This window comes from Marmota marmota, unplaced genomic scaffold (genome assembly GCF_001458135.2).
Source record: "Marmota marmota marmota unplaced genomic scaffold, marMar, whole genome shotgun sequence".
Taxonomy (NCBI): domain Eukaryota; kingdom Metazoa; phylum Chordata; class Mammalia; order Rodentia; family Sciuridae; genus Marmota; species Marmota marmota.
This window is the reverse complement of record NW_026000185.1, coordinates 16,268,200-16,292,019: the sequence shown is the minus strand read 5'-3', so window position 1 is coordinate 16,292,019 and position 23,820 is coordinate 16,268,200. Positions and strand designations below refer to the sequence as shown.

The 23,820-nt window shown below is 46.4% G+C and overlaps 2 protein-coding genes and 1 non-coding gene across 4 annotated transcripts in view; all 3 read left to right on the top strand.

The window, feature by feature from the left end:
* Ears2 (glutamyl-tRNA synthetase 2, mitochondrial) overlaps window positions 1–12,640 on the top strand; it is an 18,825-nt gene extending 6,185 nt beyond the window's left edge. The window contains exons 3-9 of the mRNA XM_015491172.2: window positions 1,266–1,455; window positions 2,002–2,474; window positions 3,718–3,826; window positions 6,569–6,722; window positions 6,837–6,967; window positions 10,958–11,093; window positions 11,551–12,640. Coding sequence (XP_015346658.1) covers window positions 1,266–1,455; window positions 2,002–2,474; window positions 3,718–3,826; window positions 6,569–6,722; window positions 6,837–6,967; window positions 10,958–11,093; window positions 11,551–11,634 — 1,277 coding nt within the window. The 3' untranslated portion in view covers window positions 11,635–12,640. The remainder of the gene's footprint in view (window positions 1–1,265; window positions 1,456–2,001; window positions 2,475–3,717; window positions 3,827–6,568; window positions 6,723–6,836; window positions 6,968–10,957; window positions 11,094–11,550) is intronic.
* On the top strand, window positions 8,034–8,135 carry LOC125612432. The gene has a single exon (XR_007342795.1). It is a non-coding gene; the product is annotated as a small nucleolar RNA U13 (small nucleolar RNA).
* Window positions 12,641–13,445: 805 nt separating the features above from the next.
* Window positions 13,446–23,820, top strand: part of Gga2 (golgi associated, gamma adaptin ear containing, ARF binding protein 2) — a 43,803-nt gene continuing 33,428 nt past the window's right edge. The window contains exon 1 of one of the 2 annotated variants that reach the window (XM_048789656.1): window positions 13,446–13,487. In XM_048789656.1, coding sequence (XP_048645613.1) covers window positions 13,461–13,487 — 27 coding nt within the window. In that variant the 5' untranslated portion in view covers window positions 13,446–13,460. Of the gene's footprint in view, window positions 13,488–22,334; window positions 22,350–23,820 lie in introns of those variants that run through there. The other variant, XM_048789655.1, reaches the window with a different exon arrangement.

Below are 23,820 nucleotides of genomic sequence, written 5' to 3'. Positions count from 1 at the left end.
CCCCCGCACCAAAATAGAATACCATAATAAATGCTGGAGAGGATGTGGAAAAAAAGGAGCACTTCTACACTGTTGATGGGATTGTAAATTAGAACAACCCTTTATGGAAATGAGTATAGGTGTTTCTCAAAAGACTGGGTATGAAACCACCATCTGACCCAGCTACTCCAATCCTCAGTATTTATTCTAAACAATTAAAGTCATCATACTAAAGTGACATATGCATACCCATTTTATTGCTGCACAGTTCACAATAGCCAAACTATGGAGCTAGCCTGGGTGTCCATTAAGCGATAAATGGATAAAGAAAATGTGGCATGTATACACAATGGAGTTTTATTCAACCATAATGAAAAATGAAAGTATGTCATCTGCAGGAAAATGGATGGAACTGAGACCATTGTATTAAGTGAAATAAACCAAACTCAGAAGGTCAAGAGTTGTGTTTTCTCTCATATGTGAAAGCTAGACAGAAAAAAGGAAAAGGTGTGTAGGGGGTGTCTCATGACCATTAAAGGGAAGGGACAAGGGGCAGGAGATGGGGAGGGAGGGTAGACATGTGGGGAGTGATATTGGCCAAATTGTCGTATCGTGTGCATGGACATGTATGTAGCAGGAAATCCCATTGTTAAATACAAGCATAATGCACCAATAAAAAAGTGGGGGAAAAGAATGGGGGTTTGGGGCCGGTGATGCCCCTTATCTTTGACCATTTAATGTACCTTGTCACCTCTGGGCCTCTGTTTCTTCCTGACAGGATGGGATATCAGCACCTACCTGGGAGGGACATCAAGGCTTCAGGGAGGTCACATAACATAAAGAAGCCTGCAGAGAGCTTGGCACCCTAGCACTCACACATCAGCACTCTTTGTAATTCTTGTCACAACTAGTGAGTGGCGCAGCCAGGATTCCATCCGAGCCTGACAGGCATGTCTTGAACTTTGCTTACTTCTCCTTGGTCCACTCGCTGTTCCAGGCCTGGGCTGGTTTCTCCCTCATCAGGGCAGTGGTGGATGGAGAGATGGGCAGTGGAGGGCCCACACCCTCCTTGATTGACTCCTCACTCCACCAGACTGTGGCCTCTAACGCTCAACCCCTCTGTCTTTCCCTTTTCATCTGGAAAAGGGAAATTATGATAGTATTGACCTTGTGACCTTCTGAGGCCTGAAAGGTTTAGCATGCAAAGCGCCTGTGATAGTTCCTGGGAATGAGCGCTGTGTGCCCCTTGGGTGTTATTTGATAGAGATTCCTTACCTGTGTTTCAGGCATCCCCCCTGATGAGAGCCCCCGCCGGGGAGGTCCTGCGGGGCCCTACCAGCAATCTCAGCGTTTGGCACTGTATGCTCAGGCCACAGAAGCACTGCTGAAGACGGGAGCTGCCTATCCCTGTTTCTGCTCTCCACAGCGGCTGGAACTCCTAAAGAAGGAGGCCCTGAGGAACCATCAGACGCCCCGGTGAGGCCACAGCCTATTTCCGATGCCTCCCCAGACTTGGATGTGTTTGTCATTTGTTGTTGCATAACCAGTTACCTCCAGCTTTAGTTGCCTCATGGTTTCTATGGGTCAGGCGTCTGAGCACCACTGAGCCAGATTCTTTGGCTCAGGGTTTAGCTCAGGGCTGCAGTTGGGTCTGAGGCAGGCCTGAAGTTATCCTAGGGCTTGGTCCAGGAGGATCTGCTTCCATCCTCTCTCCCTGGCTGTTGGTAGGCCTCAGACCTTCACTGCCTGCTGTCTAGATTCAACCCTCAGTCTAGGCAGCTTGCCATTTCCTCATCAGCAGGGAGAAGAGGGGAGTAGTTGATACGGTGGCAAACACGAGTGTCTGCCTCTTGTGTCATCTCAGTTTTCCACACAACATCTACTATTATTCCCATTCTAGGATGATGAGATAGCTTAAGGAGGTAAGTGACTTGCCCAGTGTCATGCATCTATCAGAGACAAAGGTAGGACCACGTCCAGCAGCATTTCTCTTAGCTGTCATGCTGCTCTGCTCCCCAACAGGTATGACAATCGGTGCCGGAATCTGAGCCAGGAGCAGGTGGCCCAGAAACTGGCCAAGGATCCCAAGCCTGCTATCCGCTTCCGCCTGGAGGAGGAGGCACCAGCCTTCCAGGACCTAGTATATGGCTGGAGTCGGCATGAAGTGGCCAGCGTGGAGGGGGACCCAGTCATCCTGAAGAGTGATGGCTTCCCCACCTACCACCTGGCCTGTGTGGTGGACGACCACCACATGGGCATCAGCCATGTGCTGCGAGGCTCCGAGTGGCTCGTCTCCACCTCCAAGCACCTGCTTCTCTACCAGGCCCTGGGCTGGCAGCCACCACACTTTGCCCACCTGCCCCTGCTGCTCAACAGGGATGGCAGCAAGCTGTCCAAGAGGCAAGGGGACATTTTCCTGGAGCATTTTGCTGCTGCTGGCTTTCTGCCTGAAGCCTTGCTTGATATCATCACCAACTGTGGCTCGGGGTTTGCAGGTACCCACTCACCAGAGCAGTCAGGGTGGCGGAGTGTGACACTGAGGAACAGGGCCCTTGGTCCAGGCAGACCTGGTCATCAGTCCCAACTTTGCCACCTACTAGCCACGTGATCTTGGACACGTTCATTTTTTTATTCAACAATATTCAACAAATATTTATTGAGCCAGACAGCTCGTAGAGTGCTGGGGCTCCAGATAATCACCATAGTAGGCCTAGTTCCTGTTCTTACAGAGCTTAAAGTACCATTTGCCTCATCTGTACAGTGGGGATAAATATTTGCCTCATAGGGTTATGTTAGAATTCAACTGAGCTCATGAACACAAGGCTACCAGCTCAGAGCCTGCTGTATAATAAGCACAAAAATTATAACTCCCGTGATTATTGCTATTATACAAGCGTATACTTTAACCACAATACTAACATTACTACAAATTCAGTTTATTCCGAGCTGAGTCCTTAAACTTGGCCCAGAATTTAGAACCCAGATCTTGTAGAATCAAGCATCAAATAGAATGACTTCTTATGGCAGAGATTTCTGGAAATGTGGCCAGAGCAGTCTGCTCATGATTTATTCTGCTTTTACTTCATTTAACTCTTAAAATATCCTTGGGGACTAATCCCTCTGTCAGGCTCAGAGAGGTTGAGTAACTTGCCAGAGTTACACAGCTAGTGAGGGATCTAGCACTTGAGTCTTTTCCATGTCCACTATGCCTACTGACGCATAGGAAGGAGCAGCTACTTATATGAATCAGCTTCAGGCACTGCAGTTCTGAACAGTGGTTACATTCTGGAACCAAGTTTGGTTCTGGGCATCAGTATATTTTACAATCAAATTGGAATCTGGTACAGCCAGGCAGTGGGCACACTGTTCTTGCATCTGGTGTCTTTTAGGGTAACAAGGATTGATTTTGCCTACTTTCAGACTTATATTTCCCTTACTGACAGAAAGAACCTTTTCTGAAAATGAGAGGCTCATCTGGGCCCTAATATCTAGAATTCAGATCCCTGGGGTTGGAGTGGAACGGGGAATCCAGAGTTCTCGTGTTCAGAAGTGGAAGGAGGTCAGGCGTGATGGTGTGCACCTCTAATCTCAACTACTTGGGAGGGTGGGGCAGAAGGATCACAAGTTCAGGGACAGCTGGACACCATAGCAAGATTCTGTCCCCTTCTCCCCCACAAAAGAAAGTGGAAGGAGGACGGGAGGGAGGAAGCTGAGCCGCTGGACGGGCCTCACTTGCAGAGAACCAAATGGGCAGGACCCTGCCGGAGCTGATAGCACAGTTCGACCTGACTCGGATCACCTGCCACTCGTCCCTGCTGGACCTGGAGAAGCTCCCAGAATTCAACAGGTGAGTAGGGAGCATGAAGATCTGGTGGGAAAGGGCCTTGTAGCTCACGGTGGAAGGTGGAGTGGGCTCTGGAGTCCCGTGCACCTGATTGTGACTTTTGGCTCTAGTGTCTAATGCTGCGGGGTCATAGCAAGTCACTCCTCAGGCCTGCATTTTATCTTCTTTACTCTAGGGCTAATAATGCCCATCGTATGTGATTGTTGTAAGAATTAAGTGTTGCGTGAAGGTATCTTGCACAACTCCTGGCACACAGAAAGTGCTCAGTAAGTGGGTGGGGCTGATTTTATCATTGCCATTGTTTCTGGACACCCCTTGCATGGATTCTGTTATGACCCGAAGCCTGGAGGGGAACGTCTTCATTTAGAATCTACCCATCCTCTCCCCGGCCAGCTCAGGGAACCAGCACCATCTCATGGCATCAGGTTAATGTTTCAGGTAGCTGCTATCAAGTAGGTCTTCACTTTGAACCTCCAGTAGGCTCACCGTTCAAGTTCAGGTATCATTGTGACGTGTCAGTCAAAGGGCATTAGGGATAAGGCCATTGATCCAGTTTGCCAATTGGGGCCAGGCACTGTTAGGGACCAGGCACCTTTCAGCACCTTTTTTGAGCACTGCTTTGGGGATAAGCTCCTACTGGTACAGAGATTCACTTCACCTGCAGGTTTTGTGTGTGTGTGTGTTTGTACTGTTTTGTGTTTTGGTGCTGGGGATTGAACCCAGGGCTGCATGCATGCTAGGCAACCTGCCCTGCAGTTGTTCTAAGGATGTCATTTCATGTACTTCTCCCATCAGACCTCGAGGTCAGTCTTATGATCTTGCCCTGTGTTACCTGTGCAAAGTCCAAGTCAGAATTTAAATAATTCAAGTTTCCACAGTGAACAGTGGCCGTCTCTTGCATGGAGTGTGCAAGAGTGAGTGCAGCATACATATTAAACACCACATGCATGTCTCCTTTTTATTATAGAGAAAGTGATATTTCTAGGGGAATGGGGCCAGGAGAGGAGAGATACTTAGTGTTTCATTCCAGTCCTCTCAGAAGCACCCGGTGGGGGGGGGGGGTCGTAAGAAAGACAGAGGTGGACTTTTGATTAGTGAGAGTCAGGGATGGGGTGGAGCATTAGGATTGCTGCCAAAGGCTTAATGTAGCCAAAGTGGTTATCTTCAGACATTCCTCAAGCCATTGCTGTGGTTATTTAAGAAACAATAATAAATACAGTTGCCATAGCAGCAGCAGTACTAGTGGTGTGGTGAAAGTGACAATAGTTATTAACTTTTATTTAGCACTTGCTGTGTCCCAGGTCCTGGACCTTACGGGTTTATTTCAAACATGGCCATGAGGGGCTCTTGGATTTTTTTGGTCTTGTTTTGTTCTTCTGTCTTCATTTTTCTTTCTTTCTTCTGTCCCATCCAGCTGCTAAGCAGATTCTAAAAACAGTTTCAATACTGCATTCATGTGTTTCCTTAATACCTTTTAAAAATTTGTTTTAAAACTATGTTTTGACCAGTTTGCAATCCAGAAACTTCTCTAGAGGTCTCACCTCTCCACCCTGTCACATGCCGGAGCCTCTTTTCAGACCCCCTCCTGTCAGTAGTTTCCAAATGTGGCGTGCAGACCTTGCTATCAGGGCTGTACTTGCAGTCCCTCATTTAATTGTCATAGCTACCCTGTGAGGAGGTCCTTTTATTGTCCCCACTTTATCTTTATGGGTGAGGATCCCCACCTCCCTGTGGTTGTGTAACTTACTGCAAACACCTGGCAGGCAGGCCTCGTCCTCAGGCCAGTCCGATTCCAGAGCCTGTGAGGTGCTTCTCCACTCCTTGCTACCTGCCTTCTTTACCGCGTCTCAGACGAGGAGCCCAGTGTCTCAGAATGGTCCCTGACCCTGTACCACTCTCTCTCTGGCCCCTCTAGTCCTGCCAGGGAGAGGGGATGGCAGCCTAGGGGACTGAGGATGACAGGACCTGGTCTAGGCTTGGATTCTTAGAGATTTTACTATTTCCAAAGAAGAGAATCCACAGTTAAAAGAATTCTGAAATAGAGAGATTTCAGCTGGAAAGAAAAGCCAGGCTTAAACTTCAACAAATACTTCAAACAACACTCTGCTCCAAATCTTAGGGTCTGTATTTTTGACCTCTCCTTTTACACCAAAGCCCCATCATGTAGTAAGGCTAGGAGGCGGACGCTCCAGATTCTGCTTTATAAACTTAGATGCCTGTTGAGGCCAGACAGGGAGCATGAGGGAAGCGGAGAGCCAAGTAACAGACAAGGAATTAGAGGAACAGGTGACCTGGAGGCCTCTGGGGTCTAAGCCAGGCTTCCAGCCTGCTCCAGCCAGCGGAAGCTGTGCGGACGAGGGCCCTTTGCAGCAGCTCTCCTCATTTTCCAAAGGAAGCCCTGACTGTCTAACATGATCTCTTCCTCGTTAAAAAACCAGCTCCTGGGCTGGGGTGTAGCTCAGTGGTGAGGCCTGCTTAGCAGGTACAAGGACCTGTACTTGATCCCTAGCACCCCCCAGCCAAAAGTGCTGGCAACAAAACGTGTGCCGTGGCCTCGACCCGTGGGCTTACTGTAACCTTAGTAAGATCCCCTGTCTCCCCTTCCTTTTATAAGTGTGAAGTACAGTCCTGCTTCTAATGCTGGGGGAGGGGATTCATGTGATGTGTCACTCTTCAAGCCAGCTGGCTTCCCTGGGGAGAGGGGTTGGGTGCCAAGGCAGCGTGGCCCTCTGACTTCTCCTGTAGGCTGCACCTCCGACGGCTGGTGAGCAGTGAGTCCCAGAGGCACCATCTGGTGGGGCAGCTGCAGGCCCTTGTGGAGGAGGCATTTGGGAGCCGTCTGCAAGACCGGGATGTCTTGGACCCAGCCTATGTGGAGAGGATCATCTTGCTGCGACAGGTGTGAAGATGGCACTTTGAGAGGATGAGCCATTCCTTCCAAATGTGGGTTTAAACACCTTCCAGGGTGGTTAGAGCTTACTCCCACACATGCAATGATGGCCTCCTTCCCTAGGGTCACATCTGCCGCCTACAGGACTTGGTCTCCCCAGCCTACTCCTACCTGTGGACTCGGCCTGCTGTGGGTCGAGCACAGCTGGGCACCATCTCAGAGAAGGTGGATGTGATCGCTGAGCGCTTGCTGAGGTGAGTACTGCAGACTGAGCTCAAGGTTCCACTCTCCTTCCCCTCTCTCTCCCCCGGCCCCTTCCCCCTGGCCTGGCCTGTGGGACCCCCAGCATAGGCCCATGCTGGGGAGAATGGCTCGCTGTGGCTTTCTTAGGGTAGGAGGCAGCCTAAAGGACCAACCTCTCCCTGGGCGCAGGCGGTGGGTTCAGCGGCTTGGCCCGACTTGGGCTACATCCTAGCTCTGCCACTTACCAAGCTGATTCTTCTTGCCAAGGTGGCTTCTCTTGGCCAAGTGGAGCTCTCTGAGCTTCATTTCTTCATCTGTCTGTGGGACTGGTTCTTTCTGGAATCATAACAGTTGTTTTGGTTACAAGGGTAAAAACAACCAAGGATGGCACAAGCAAGAGGGAAAGGGTGTCCACGCCTACCAAGGCCAGAGGACGTGCTGCCTGGATTCTGCTGGTGAGGGGCCACACCGTATGGCCGACACCGACTTGTCCTTGGCACTCTCCCTCTCCTCCATGGCTGCTTTTTCTGCAGAGCTCTGTATTGGGCAGGTGGAAGGGGGCTCTCTACCCGAAGAAATGGAAGTCCACGTCTCCCTGGCAGCCTGCAGGAGGTGGTCTGGGACTAAATAGCTTTTATCTTTGTCCTAAGGGTCCTGCCTCTTCAGTTTCACTCCTGTCTGTGGTCTGTGGTGGCTCATGGACTGTCCACCATTCAACCAGAAGGGGAGGGAGGAAAGGTGACAGGGGATAGGACATTCCTTCTCCCTAAGGACCTTCCTTGAAGCTGCACACACCATTTCTACCCATATTCTAGAGTTATGTCTCAGGGCCACACTTAGCTGCCAGGCAATCTGGAAGTGTAGTTTTAATATTTGACAGCCACGTGCCCAACTTAAAATTCTATTACTGCATAAGAAAAGGAGAAAGCTGGACATGGTGTTGAGTGCCTCGTTGGTTGTTTTTGCCCTTGTAACCAAAACAACTGTTATGAGGCAGGAGGATTGCTTGAGCTCAGGAATTCAAGACCAGCCTGAGCAACAAAACAAGACCCTGTCTTTGGAAAATAAATAAGACTGATCCTCCGGTTCTTAAGTGTGATGATTGGGTGTTCACACTCTTGTGTGAGATGTCCCTCCCTCTAAGCCTTGTTACAATATCAGCACATTGCATGACTGACGTGAAAAAAAAGATAAATAAATCAAGGCTGAGGATTTGCTCAGTATGAGAGTACTTGCTTCACGTGTGAAGCCCTGGGTTCCATCCCCAACCCTGCTAAATAGATAAAGTGAAAAAGGGATGCTGGGGGATCATTAACAGCACAGTTTTTGTAAGATAGCCTCAGCCACTGTATGCCTCAAAATCTCAGCTTCATCTGGGCACGGTGGTGCGCATGTGTAATCCCAGAGGCTCGGGAAGATGAGGCAGGAGGATCACAATTTCAAAGCCAGTCTCAGCAACTTAGCAGGGCCGTAAGCAATTCAGTGAGACCCTGTCTCTAAATAAAATGCAAAATAGGGCTGGGGACGTGGCTCAGTGGTTGAGTACCCCTGAGCTTGATCCCCGGTATCTACCCCCCTCCACCCCCCAAAAAAAAATCAGCTTCAGACAGTATTCTAGGATTAACCTCTTTCCCTATGGTTTGAGATTAATAGGAGCTGATTGGTTTTGTCTTCCTTTCCCTGAACCACTGAGGCCTGAGGAATGCCATGTGCTGGTTGGCTTAGACCTAGGCCATGTGCGGGACCCTTAGTGGACCTCCAGCTAACACATGGCTGAGAATTCCCCAGGGAGATTTGGGAAACTGGTATCAGAAGAAAACGGGATGGATGCTTAGCAGCCAAAACCACAGATATTTGTTTTACTTACCTCTGCTTTTGCTGTGATTATTACATTAGAAAATAATAGAAAATGTGTGTGTTTGCGTTCAGTGTGCTGTTTTATATGTCAGATGTGTTATATGTATATATAGCCACTTACTATAATTTATTGAGTTTGTCTCCTATTGCTGCACATTTGGGTTGCTTCCAAATTCTGCTGTTACAAGTAATGCTGCCCTGAAGGACCTCACATGGGTACTAGTAAGCATTTTTGTAAGTGACTCTGGAAAATGAACTCCCAGTAGTTGTCATTGCCGCTGCTCTTCATTCAGACATCTGCAGTGGGGCCATTAGGTATAATTCACCAAGACTCTTCCTTCCTGCCAGGGCATTAGAGTTCACAGACTCTGGACTCCCACTCAAGTCAGGAAATTTGACACCCGAATGTTCAGAACCTGCCAGATCACTAGAAGTCCCTTTTGTGTCCAGCCAAGCTCTGGGCCAGTTCTGACATGTCCCATGTCCCATGTCCCGAGCTGCCATGAGTGGCCGCCAGGGGCTGTCATCCCTTCATCTGTTCCTTGGCAGCCTGCTTGCCCATAATGACATTAGGGGGAGTATCTGGGTTTTTTTCCCCAAATTACCTTTTATATTTTATATTTCATCTTTTTAATTTCATAAATAGCTGCAATCATGTGGCCCAGTTAATGATTATATTTGTCCAGTGGGGCTACCATAACAAAGTACCATAGACTGGTGGCTTTGACGTGATTTCTCTGAGGTCTGGAGCTGGCCACCCCAGATCAGCAGGCCAGCTGATTCAGTGTTAAGGGCTTGCTTTTGTGGCCTGTTGCTCTTCTGTCCTTTCACTGGCAGAAGGGATAAGGGAGCTCTCTGGAGTCTCTCTTATATGAGTACCAATCCCTTTCCTTCACCAAAACCCACTCCTTCACACCATCATCTTGGGAGGTAGGGTTTCAACATACAAATTTAGGAAGACAAAAATATTGAGAACACGGCGATGATGCAGTAGGAATTGGACATTTTTGTCTTAAACTGAAGCTAGTTGCTGAAGTACTGGCAGTTAGTAAGAACACAGAGTGTGTGCGAAAAGCAATTTCTTCAAATCACTTATGAACCCTGTTCTCTGAGCCAGTAGTTCATGCTGAGCAGACCTTTGGAACCAGCTGTGTGGACCCCATTGTGAGTAGCAGGTCATATCAGATCGGCCTCATGGATCATCTGTAACAGTGAGACTCCCCGCCTCAGTCCCTCTTTAGGGTCTCCAGTTTAAAATCTCAGGTAGACTCTTAGGGGAGCTGGAAGTTCTGTGGATACACCAACTAGCCTACTCCACCTCTTGCTTACCTCACTCAGAGCTGGACCAGATGGTTTGCAGTCACACTGTGGCTGAATGGGAAATCGCTCTGGAAACTCGAGCATGCTTTTCGGAGAGGACCTCAGCTGGACACCAGAACTTGCGGGGGTAGTGACTGGCCCCTTGGAGTTTAGATCCTTAAGTGCTTTGGTTTGTGGGAAGAGAGGCTGTAGCAAGTTGGTCTCAGTCTGTTCCTCTGGTCTTCTGGATGCTTCTTAAATAGGTTTCCCCAGCCAATCTTGAAACTGTGTTTCAGATAATTTTCAGAAATTATCTGTTCTTTTATCCTGTGTCTAATCTATTTCTAAATTTCTTTTTAAGTCCTCTTGTAATGTATCTGAGCTCTTGAATATAATAAGTGTCAGCTAATTTTTTTAAAGTTTCTGTGGAGACATGTAACCTAATGCTCTTCAGCGTGTACCTTGTGTTTAGGCCCCGTGCTTAGCACCTTCAAGTTTCCACTTTCCACATAGCCCAGTGAAGTGCAGATGCTATAATTATCCCCACTTACACACATGAGAAAACTAGGACAGAGATTACAGGACTCAGAGGTAGCAATTAGAAAATCCTCTTATTATGGCGACTTTGAGCTTGGGTTATCTCTGTATGTGGTCCCCTTGTTGTTTTTGTTTATCCAGCTTGAATGGGGGATGATAGATATCTACCATCTACCACACACACACACACACACACACACACACACAATTGGGCTTGTATTGTGGTTAAGTGATATCCCTGTGAAGGCACCCTCCCACCCACTTGCCATTGACCTACGCAAGCCCCTTATAGACCGACCCTCTTCCAGGCTTTTGGAAAAATCTGGCGTGAGCTTAACGCAGGATGTGCTGAATGGAGAACTGAAGAAGCTGTCGGAAGGTCTGGAAGGCACAAAGCACAGTAACGTGATGAAACTCCTCCGAGTGGCCCTCAGTGGACAGCTGGTGAGGAGGGAGCTGGGCTGAACTGTTCCCTGGGACCTCCCGTAGCTTTGCAACTCACATTTATTGCCAGGTTCTGAGCTCAGTTTGGGGGGATACAAAGATGAGTGAAACATGATCGCCTTCTCCTTCATTCGTTCGGTGAACTGTAGTTAGGGAGTAGCTGCTGTAAGCAAGCACCATGCTAGGTCTGGTGCAGACACGTGATCCCTGCCTTCACGGGGTTTGCAGGTTATTGAGGGTAGGAGACATAACAAGTTTGCTTAATACAGAAAGACAGTCCCCTGAGACCCATCCTCATCCAGGGAAGTCCAAGACTTATAAAATACAAGGCCTGCTCCTGGGATGCAGGCGGCCGGGTTGGGGCTGGCCTGGGCATGTCTTCTGCAGGCTGAGGCTCAGCACAAGTTCCTTAGGCGGTTTAAGACAATAAGGCGTTGTTTTCCCTTTTCTTTCTTAGCAAGGACCCCCTGTAGCTGAGATGATGGTGTCCCTGGGACCAACAGAAGTGCGGGAACGAATCCAGAAGGTGCTCTCCAGTTAGGGAGAAGATGTGCAGGACAGTGGAGGCAGCTGTAGGAACCTGTGGACCTGGGAGCTGCCTTCAGAGGAGAGGAAAGGGAGGCCTGGGGCCCTCCGGAGCACTGCGGAAGGAGCTGAACATGGACCGGAATCCCTGCTGCATACGTGTGTTACATGTACGGTGTATCCATGCTCCGTGGCAGGTCTTCAGCCATCTTACCTCCTTGACTCTGGGAGGGATGTTCTTGTGTCTGTTCTTTCAAATCACATTACACAGCCCCAAACAGTGTAACCCCAGAGAGCTCAGGGGTTAGTATGCTGCAGCCGCCATAACCAAATACCGCAGAACAACAGAGATTTATTTTTTCACAGATCTGGAGGCTGAAGGTCCACGATCGAGCGGTTTTCCCAAGGCCTCTTTCCTTAGCTTGCAGGTGCCGTTTCCTTGCTGTGTTCTCCCAGGGTCTTCTTCTGTGCACACAAACCCAGTATCTCCCTGTGTGTCCTCATCTCCTCTGACGAGGATGCCAGTCAGATCAGGGCTCGCCCTAACAGCCTCACTGTGTGACTTCTTTAACGGTCCTGGGTCCAAATGCAGTCCACATTCTGTGAGTTAGAGCTTCATCATATGAATTTGAAGAGGACACAGTTCAGCTTATCACAGTTTGGCAGCAGCCTGAACTATGGATCTCACTTTTGTGGTGCAGTTTGGAGTTAAAACGATGACAGATAATAGACAAGCAGGGCTGAGCAGGCTTTGTTTGGGGTTGAAATGGGAGAAATCATACTTCTGCCAAGGGTGAGCCCTTGTGTTTTATGCTACTTTTGTCCTTGAACCTTGGACAGCCTGTGACTCCTTTCTCTGAAGGTCATCTGTTTCTAGTTCTCCAGATAGGATCCTTGGGCTGGAGACCTTCACCCTGCCCTTGTGTGTCTTTCTTCACATCCACCTCTGTGCCATTATTTGTAAGTCATTGTCTGCAGATTTCCAAAATGAGATTTCTTCTTAGGGTCTTAGGTGACTAGGAGTAGCTNTTTGTGATTGTGCTGGCAAATGCTGTAACCCATTGGGGCTGGGGTAGAGCTGGGCTCAGTGGTAGAGTACTTGCCTAGCAGGCTTGATTCTTAGCACCGCTTTTAAATTAATTTTAAAAATTTAAAAGCGGTGCTAAGAATTAATTTTTTAAAAAAAAAATTAATTTTAAAAATTAAATTTAATTAAATAAATTTTTTTTTAATTTTTTTTTAAATTTAATTTTTTTTTTAAATGCTGTAACCCATCATCTTGTTAAAACTTCACAACCCCAGGGGGAAAGTGGTGTTTTTTCCAATGTTATATACGTTGAAACTGAGGCTCTGAAAAGTTAAGTAACACTTGAGGATATGAAATGAGGCAGAACTCAGGCTGAACGTGGAACTTGAGACCAGCTTGGGTAACATAACGGGACGCTCTTCTCAAAAAAAAAGGAACTCAGGTCTGTGACAACCCAGAATCTCAGCCCAACTACCAAGTGGCACCAAAGCTTCTGCTTCTGAGATGTTAAGAATGGTTACAAGAAATGCATTGGCCCGTGCCCAGGAAATGTGAGTGTTTTTAACAGAGTTGAGTGATCAGAATGCTAAACTGGTTCTGACATATGCTGCCAACATGGAAGAACCTTGAAGACCCTGTGCCAAGTAAATGTCAGTCACGAAACTGCAAATGCTCCATAATTCTACATATGGGAAGTGCTTAGAATAGCCCCATTACAGACAGTGGGTGGAGGTCGCCAGCTGTGGCAGAGGAGATGGGGAGTCCTTGCTTAATGGCTCTGCAGCTTCGGTTTCACAGGAGGGAGAGTTCTGGAGATGGGTGCTTGTGACAGTGGCACAGAGGTATGTCTGTAATACCGCTGAGCTGTACGTTTAAAAATGGTTGAGATGGTAAAGTTTATGTTTTTGTGTTTTGCCACAAAAAAAAAAAAAAAACATTTTATCACAATTAAATTTTTTTTTTAACTTTAACACAATTTTTTTAAAATGCCAAATCGAGGGCTGGGGATGTGGCTCAAGCGGTAGCGCGCTCGCCTGGCATGCGTGCGGCCCGGGTTCGATCCTCAGCACCACATACAAACAAAGATGTTGTGTCCGCCGAGAACTAAAAAATAAATATTAAAAAAAAAAAAAAAAATGCCAAATCGATGCAGCTGCTGCTATGCTTCCTCAATTGGTATGAGCTGTGTAGAAAATGTCTTTTTTTTTTTTCTTTTTTCCTGTGGTACTGGGGTTGAACTCAGGAGTACTCTGTCACTAAGTTGTATTCCTTGCCCTTTTATTTGTTTTTTATTTTGAGACAGTGTCTTAAGTTGCTGAGGGTATTGCTGAGTTACCAAGGGTCTTACTAAGTTGCCACACTGGCCTCGAACTTGGGATCCTCCTGCCTCAGCCTCCTGAGTGGCTGGGATTCCAGGCGTGCACCACTGAGCCAGGCAAAAGTGTGCATCTCCTAATTGGAGGTTTTGCTCAGGACTAGTAGAAATGTTTGAAATGACTTCATGCATTGTGAATAACCTCAAGTCTGTCCCCCGCTGTTTTTGAGAGAATAACACAGTGATAAAGAACATGGAGGCCAGCTGTCTAGATTCATACGCTGATTTTGCCATTTACTGTGTGACTTCTACACCTGAGTTTCCTCAACCTTAAAATAGGAATAAAAATTTACCTGCCTCCAAGAGTTACGTGGGTTAGCATAGATAGCACAAAGTTCTTAGAGTGTTGCCTGGCACCTGATAAACACTAGCTATCATCCCTTGTGATCAACGTTATTTTCTTTCTTAGAAACTTGGTTGCAAGACAAAACATATTCAGTAACTGAATCTATCAAATTAATTTCATAGATAAGAATAGGACTCTCACGGGTCCAAAGAGCAGTACTTCCACTGGACCTCAGAAAAATTAGAATCTGTATCTGAAACCCACTGGGACCCCAGGCAGTCACATTTTGTCCCTCTGAGACCACACAGCTTCTGACATTTGTCTCCGTCCCTGTCCTCTCATCTTCCCTCTGGAGACTGGCTTTTCTGCATCTCTGTGCTTGTCGAAGAACTGCCCCAGCTCCAAAGCTGACTCCTCTCTCCTCCAACCACCGCCAAGATAACCCGCGTGGACTAGCCATACTCCAGGAGAGAATCTAACTGGCTCATTGGGTCAGCTTTCTTCCCCTGGTCCGTTCAGCTGTGGTCAGTGGGACACAATCGTGTAATATGACCGTGGCTGCAGGGAACCCCCTGTAGTGAGTGAGCGGGCAGCTCCTTCCCTGAGTATATTCTCTCAGAGTCATTCAGAAATTATCCTCTCCAGAAAATTAGATTTTTATATCCAAATTTGGAATCTCATTCGTATCACTTTTTATAGTACTAATTACTGTATTAAATTACATAGTCCATTTGTTCATGTTCACTCTGTGTCTCAAAAAAACAAAAGATTGGCCAGGTAGAGTAACACACCTATAATGCCAGCCACTGGGGAGGCTGAGGACTGGGAACGCAGCTCAGCGGTTCCATCCCAGTATCTGCACTGGGTATGTATATATATGAAAGATGAAGGCAGATGGGAGGTCTCTGTTGCTCCTCGGTATAACCATAGCGCCTGGCACACTGCCTGATATTTAGGATGGATTCAAGTAAAAATCATGAAAAAAATGAGGGCTTTGTCGGTCAGATTCCATTTCGTCAGAAGTGGTAGTCATTAGCTGGTGCCTCTCTGCCACATTCTAATAGTCCCCCAGTATCACTTTCATTTACCCCAGGAAATCTTACCTCTTTGCAAGACTTGCTATTTAGCTCTGTGCTCCATTGCCTATGATTGGCTTTTAATCCATGACCTGGAAGATACTACCTTTATGAGAGACTTGTTTTGTTTTTGATAATAGGGACTGAATGCAGTGTGCTTCACCACTGAGCTAAGTCCCCAGCCCTTTTTACTTTGAGACAGGTTCTCACTAAATTGCTGAGGGTCTCACTAAGTTGCCCAGGCTAGCCTTCAACTTGTGATCCTCCTGCCTCAGCCTCCCAGATTGCTGGGATTATAAAGTTGTCTATTCAAACTGGGTGCAGTGGCACTGTAATCCCAGTGACTGGAGGCTAAGGAGGATCGCAAGTTTGAGGCCAGCTTTAGCTGTTTTCTTTTTGTTTGTTTGTTTGTGTTTTGGTGGTGCTGGGGATTGTACCCAGGACCTTGTGCATGTGAGGCAAGGACTCTACCAACTGAGCTGTATTATATCCCCAGCCACCTAGCTTTAGCAATTTTGTAAGACACTCAGCAACTTAGTGAGACCCTGGCTCAAAAAAGACGGGGGAGGTAGCTCAGTGGTAAAGTGCCTCGGGATTCAATTTCTATTTATCAGTTAATAGTTTTGCTTATGACAAAATTGTTTACCTTCCCAGGGACCAGGAAAATTAATACTGAGAAAAGGAAAACCTTTTTTGAAAAAAGCAATAAGAGTCCAGAGGAGCCATCAGGTAACTTAACAGATTATGTGACCTCTGAGGAATGAGTAGGAATTTCCCAGGCAGATGGGGGTTTGAAGGGCATCCTAAGCAGAGGGAAGAAAATTGAACTTGAGTGGATCCAAGCACTGGGGTCAGGGGAGAAGTAAAGGTGACTGCTGAGAAACTGGGAAGAGATGAGAACTGAATGACCTCTTTTATTTGCCAAGCAAAATGTATCGGGGTATGTGTGCAAATAACACAATCCAGATTCTAACCAGTTTAAACAAGATGATTTATTGTCCTACATAACAGGAAGTTCAGGGGTAGGGCAGCCTCCAGGCCTGGTTGATTTAGTGATGTCCATGAGAGCCAGGGTCATTCCACCTCTGTTCTGTTGGCCCCAGCACCTGCAGCAGCCTTGGGTTTGTCTGCACAGGTGGCGGCTTCTCTGAACTTCCTTCTTTGGGAAGAGAGCAGCTCTTTGTGGTCCTGTCTTCTAAAATCAAAGAAACTCTTCTTGACGCACCTCCCCCCTCCTGACTTCCCCGTCATTGCTGGGGAAGTGAGGATCCCTGTAGACAGTCTGAGCTGGGGGTGGGGTCTGCTTTTCCCTGGGGTTCATGACTGGGTGGGGAGTACTGGGTACCTGAACAAAGTGGGCGTTCAGTTAGTGAAGTCAAGGATCTGGGTCTTCACAAAATAGAAGCCTTGAGATATTCCCAGCAGGGAAGTGACATTGTCAGATTTGTGTTTTTTTGTAAAATCATTCTGGCAGCTGTGCTGAAGAGAGGTCTGAGCAGGGCCAGAGCAGAAGCAGGGAGCCTGGAAGAAGAAGATTGGATGAGGAGGAGGGCTGCGGTCATGACCAGCTTATCGTGGCCTATTCTGGCCTGTGTTGGGATCCTCCCGAGAAACAGAATCAGCTGGATGTTTATCTAGGAAGAGGGTTAAGATCAGGTAGTGGTTCACAGGATAATGCAAGCTAAAATGTCCCGTGATCTGCTTTCTGCAAGCTGGAGGCTCAGGAAGGCTGGTGGTGCAACTCAGTCCTGAGAACCGGGAGCACCAAGGGCAGAGTACCAGTGCCCCAGCTCGTGCTGTCAGGCAGAATCAATTCAACTCCTCCACCTTTTTCTTTTCAAGCCCTCAAAAGATCAGATCAGGCCTACTCACCTTTAGGATGACCATCTGCTTTTCTCAGTCCATCAATTCAAATGCTAACCTCTTCCAAAATCGTTCTCACAGACATATCCAGAAATGATGTTTAACCAGCTCTCTGGGAACCATGTAGCCCAGTCAAGTTGACATAAAATTAATTATCACAGTGGTGGTGACGGTAGTGCAATATTATGAATGTGTTTAATAACATTGACCTATATGCTGAAAATGGCTAAGAGAATACATTTTATGTGTATTTTACCCAAGAAAATTGAAAGAAAAATGATTAACCATCAAAGGGCCTGGCAGATCTGACATGTTCCAGTGATACCTCACTCATTCCTTCTGCCCATGGCCTCTTGTTCTCTGGGCCTTGACCACATCAGCCTGCCTTAAGTTCTTGAGCGCCTTTGCTCATGCTGTTGTCTATGTCTAGAACACTCTTGTCCACCCTCTGCTTTCCCCTCTGCCTCATCCTCCTCTTAGCCTTCAAATCTGTGCTCCATTAGCATCTCCCCAAGGAAGCCCCTGACTTTCTTCCAGAGGCCTCCTCCTTCTCATTAATCAGCACCCTGTTCTTTTCCGAAGCACATAATTAAGAGTTGGTTATGGAAATGACTGTATATGTAACTGGTCCTACAGTCACTTGTCAGGGTCCGATCCTAAGGTCCACGCATGCAGGAGCCTCATGCGTCTTGTCCAACACTGCCTCCCATGCTGAGATTGGCACATGTTCACAGGGTCTCACCAAGTTGCTTAGCGCCTTGCCGTTGCTGAGGCTGGCTTTGAACTTGTGATCAGTACAGGGTCAGTAAATGTTGAATAAGCCCAGACAGACATCTGGTTGGATCAGATGGTGAGAGTGTGAAGTCAAGCGCAGAGTGGCTGGCTCTGTTTAATTAGATACTGTTTTGCAGTGTTCAGGAACTTCACATCATTTGTGGTTACTATTTTCATCAGTAACTCACATGATATGAATGTGAACATGACAGTTCTTTAAATTTAGAAGGCTGTACAAGCTTGGCTAGGCTCTCATTAAACTCTTTATGAGACCCTGGGGATTTCCCACTTATCCTTTAGTTCAGGGGAAAATGTTGGGGTCCTAGCCTTTCTGTCCAAGCCGGGAAAGTCCAATTTGGCCTCTACAGCGTTTTTCTCATCCTGACTGCATTAGGACAGATGCCCAAAAGGGAGGGGTCTTTTCTATCTATAATCTGTCTGGCTGAGTCCATCGAATTTTGTCTTCATTAATTTATGGGACACATACTGTTTGCCAGGTCCTTGGGGGCCTGGGAGTGTGCAGAGGAGTAAGACAGGCCATAGCTGTGGAACCCCGCCTGCAGAGGTCTGTGGCCTCTATTTACTGATGGGTTGATATTTGTTAAGCTTCATAGACAAAAAACAAATGGACAAAAGATGAGACTCCTGCCTCAAAGAGATCACAGCCTGGAAAGAAATTAATGATTATGATAATACAAGTGTGTGGACTGGGAGCAGAGGCACGTGCCTGTAATTCCAGCAACCCAGGAGGCTGAGGCAAGAGGACCCCAGGTTCAAAGCCAGCTTTGGCAATATAGCACAACCCTGTCTCAAAATATAAAAAGGATGTAGATCAGTCGTAGAAAGTATACAGGTGACAGCAGTGTGGGGGACAGGCAAAGCCATACAGGCACGTGGCTGTCCTTGGGAAGGAGGCAAGTCAGGGAACACACACTTTAGGAGGTGAGTTGTTGCTTTTAAATTTTTTTTTTTTTGAGAGGGGAACAGGGGATTAAACTCAGGGGCACTCAACCGCTGAGCCACATCCCTAGCCCTATTTTGTATTTTATTTAGAGACAGGGTCTCACTGAGTTGCTTAGCGCCTTGCCATTGCTGAGGCTGGCTTTGAACTTATGATCCTCCTGCCTCAGCCTCCTGAGCCTCTGGGATTACAGGCATGCACCACTGCACCCAGCTGCTTTTTAATTTTAATTTCAGATAAAAAACAAATTATTTTTTAATTTTGTTTTTAGTAAGTTCCCCACTAGGACTTATGCTAAAAAAACATTGTTTTGTACCAGAAGTGCATATTTACCTGGAATTCTGATAGTTTAACTTGCTAAATCTGACAAGCCAACCCTGAGGTTATTTGGAGGACATTCCAGGCCCATGGAACGGAACATGCAGAAGTAGAGAAAGAAGGTCAGAGGTGCAGTTAACCTGCCCTGGTGCTTTAAGCACCACAGAGGGCTGTTCCAACCACCATAATTTGTGCCAGTTAAGTACCAGACATTCAATGAAATAGACATGTCATGCCTATAAAAGCTCACTCTCCAGAAAGGCAAGACAGATCTTCCTTACAACATAGCGAAGGAAATGGCAGTCAGGGCTGCCTGAGCACACAGGAGGAGACCTGGGGCACAGTGCGAGGTGCTGGAGAAGGGTGGGTGCCAGATCCCCAGAGGGCCCTGCTCTTCCCCATCACAGGGCTTTGCGTGTGCCGATCCCTCTGCCTGATCCCCGCCCCCTTCTCTTATTAATCACTGTTCATCCCTCCAGTCTCAGCTCAGTCGTCATTTCTTCAGCAGGGCTCTCCCTGACCTCCTCTTGACTGCGTCAGAGTCCTCTACTTCTATATCCATTTAGATTGAGGTCCTCTGCCGGAAGCCATCCGTGACCCATATGTGAATTGAGCTGTGTGTAAACTGAGCGATGTTAAAGCCATCAGGCAGGGAAGCCTGTTTCGGGAGCCCCCGGTCGGAATGCACTGGTTTGTGAACGCTGATCCACGTGTACCCTGTTGTAGCTCAGTGCTCAAGTTCTGGCACAGCCCTGGAGATGGGAATGACCCTTTGGAGCCACACAGCCTCCTGGAGATGGGTGTGGCTTGCCCAAATACCAGTCAACCTGTTTACTGTGAGATCCCTGCCACACCAAGAAGCAAGCACCAAAGACTCCTCCCGCTGAAACCTTATCCCTGCCTTTGATGTACTTTCCCTTAAATAGAGTGGGGGGCACTTTTTTCAGTAGTTCAGTTTCAGCTCCCATCAGTACTGGAAGACCCATCAGGGGCTCCTCTTTTTATATCTAATTTCTGGCTCTGTTTTTATTTCTTACTGATTATTTCAGACTTTTTATTTTTACTTTATTTATTTAGTATTGATGATTGAACTCAGGGGCACTCGACCACTGAGCCACATCTCCAGTGCTGTTTTGTATTTTATTTAGAGACAGGGTCTCCCTGAGTTGCTTAGCACCTTGCTTTTTGCTGAGGCTGGCTTTGAACTTGTGATCCTCCTGCCTCAGCCTCCTGAGCATCTGGGATGACAGGGGGGTGCCACCGTGCCTTCTCAGGCAGCTCACATCTCCTTGCCGGAAGCCATCATGATTCATATGTGAATTGTGTGTGAATAAAGAATCAGGGCCATTTTTCAGTCATTCAGTTCCAGCTCCTATCAGGACTAGAAGACCTGTCTTCTGCTTTATTTCATCTAATATCTGGCTCTGTCTGTTTCTTACTAATTATTTCAGACTCTCTATTTCCCAGGCAGCTCACTCCTCCTGAGCAGAACCCCACCCTGTCGGGGTGCTTGTCGCCCTGTTATAGTCCTCCCTCCCCACTGGACTGGGAGCCTCTGAGGGCAGGAGCCACAGGTTTCGTCTCCCTCTTCCTGTATTATGCCCATTACTTAATCCATCAGTATGATCTGGAATGTTAAGAGAATGTATGAATGAGGTATGAAACTAGGCAAGAGTGTCACAAACTCAGGTGCCTACAGGAACTCAGGTAACATAAATGAAAGGGACATGAGTAGTGAGTTGGAGAGACCAAGCCATCTCTAAAAGGGGTACAACTACTTAATCACAAAAATGTAGGCTTGGAGAAGAGGCGGCTTCTGGTTTAAAATCTGAATTTTTAACTATTATGTACGTATGTACGTATTAATGTATTTTTGTTATGATACTGAGGACTGAACCCAGGAGCATTCTACCACTGAGCCACATCCCAGTCCCTTTCTAAAAAGTTTTTGAGGCAAGATTTCATTATTTTTTCCCTACATTTTTTATTGGTGCATTGTAGTTATGTATAGTGGTGAGATTTGTTGTTGCATATTCGTACATGCACACAGTATAATTTGGCCAATATCATTCCTTAGTATTTTTGCTTTCCCTTCCCCCCTTCCTCCCTGGTGAGACAGGATTTCACTAAGTTGCCCAGGCTGGCCTCAAACTTGTGGTCTTCCTGCCTCGGCCATCTTGAGTATCAGGGATTACAGGTCGTGCCACCATGCCCAGCTATGAATTCTTTTTTTAATAAATATTATTTATAGTTATTACTGTATAGTAATTATACAAAATAGTGGGTTTATACTTTTCTTTTTTTTGTAGTACGGTAGATTGAAACCCAGGGCGCTCTAACTCCAAGCTATAGTCCTGGCCCTTTTATAGTTTTTTTTTTTTTTTTTTAATCACTAAATCCTTAGGGCCTTACTAAGTTGCTAAAGTTGGTGTCAAACTTAAATCCTCCTGTCTCAGCCTCCCAAGTCACTGGAATTACAGGCATGCGCCACTGTGCCCCGAAGGGTCCATTTATTCTTTAACCTTTCAACTGTAGTCTCCAGGCCAGCAGGGTTGGCATCATCTGGAAACTCATTAGGAAGATAAATTCTTATTTTGTTTTTTTAAGATTTATTAAAAAAACTTTTTAAAATTAGAGCTTTATAGTTATACAATAGTTGAGGTTATCCCAACAACCTTCAGGTGCATGGAACTGGATTTCAGTTCATGATCCCCTCCCCATTTCCTTCTCACCCTCCCTCCTCTCCCCTCCCCCATTCTCCTTCCTCTGCTAGACTTCCTTTCCCTTGTGTATTTATATTTGATTGGTTCTTTCTTTATTTTTATTTTTATTTTTGGTTGCCAGGCGAGCGCGCTACCGCTTGAGCCACATCCCCAGCCCCTTAAAAGTTTATTCTAAGCTGGGCAAGGTGCATGCTTTTAATTCCAGCGGCTCAGGAGGCTGAGACAGGAGAATGGTGAGTTCAAAGCCAGCCTCAGCAACAGCAAGGCATTAAGTAACTCAGACCCTGTCTCTAAATAAAATACAAAATAGGGCTGGAGATGTGGCTCAGTAGTCGAGTACCCCTGAGTTTAATCCCCGGTACCAAAAAAAAAAAATGTTGGTTCTACATTGCCTCCTCTTACCATCCCTCCACTCTACCTCTCATCTCCTTCTGCAGTACCCATTTTCCCTTTATCTTTATGTTATCCTATCCTTCCTTCTCCATTTCCTTTATTTTAATCTATTTTAGGAAGATAAATTTTGGGGCCTCAACCCAAACCTACTCCATTAGAGAATGTGGGACGGGACCCTGCAATCTGTAACAAGCCCTCCAGATAATTCTGATACATGTTAGTTTGAAAAACACTGATGTAGATGTCAAAATGTTAAATAACTGAAGGTACTTAGAGTAAGTAATAAGTATAGGAAATACTCAGGAAGTGAAGGGTAGTCTTTGGCAATTAGAGAACCGTTCTCTCTAACTGCAGCCTCTTGACATTTCTAGGTATTTGGTGCAAGGAGGAAAACCAGATCCAATGTTGCCAGATGTTTAGAATTTTCAAGAGACTAATGTGCGTTAAAAGCATTATTTAGCTCATTAATGAAGAAATTGGTGAGCTGTTAAAACTAGTTCAAAGGAGAATCCAGGGAACAGGTTATAAATCAGGGATATGGAAATGCTTGTGCAAATGGAGGCCAAACTGGTTTTTCCACAGGAAGAGGGTTGTGTGTTCCCAGGATAGTATTCATTTGCATGTCCATGGAGAGAAATAATTTTCCATTGGTGTCAGTTACCTACAGTTTACAGAGATGTAAAATTATTTCCCCAAACCAAAATCAGGTGACATAAGAGGGTATGCTTTAAACAATACATACATAATTTTCATTATTAAAGTACAGTTAAATTTACAAAATTAAAGTAAAATTTTCCCTGTATGGGTGATATTATAGACTGAATTGTGTCCCCTTAAAATTCGTATGAGCAAGTCGCTGAGAAAGTGAACATCTGCAACCAAGAAGTGAGCCCTCACCAGGAACCCAGTCTGTTGCCATCTTGATCTTGGACCTCCCAGCCTCCAGAACTGACAGAAATCGATGTGTGTTATTTAAGACACTGGTGTAGCTGGGTGTGGTGGCACATGCTTATAATCCAAATGGCTTGGGAGGCTGAGTCAGGAGTATTGTAGGTTCGAGGCCAGCTTCAGCAACTTAAGCTGTAAGCAACCTAGTGAGACCCTGTCTCAAAATAAAAAATAAAAAAAGGCTGGGGATGAGGCTCAGTGGTTAAGTGCCTTTGGGTTCAATCCCTGGTACCAAAAAAAAAAAAAAAAAGACACTGGTCTGACATTTTGTTATAGTAGCTTGAATTGACTAAGACCAATAACTGCAAAGTACTTAGCATAGGATCTGACACACAGTAAATAGTCCAATCATGGGTCATTCAGTGTAGTTTCATAATTTTCAGTGTTGAAGGGCGTTATGAACAGATGGGAATATGTGTGGTTAGGGGATTTGTTTTGTTTTTTTTTTTTTTTTTTTT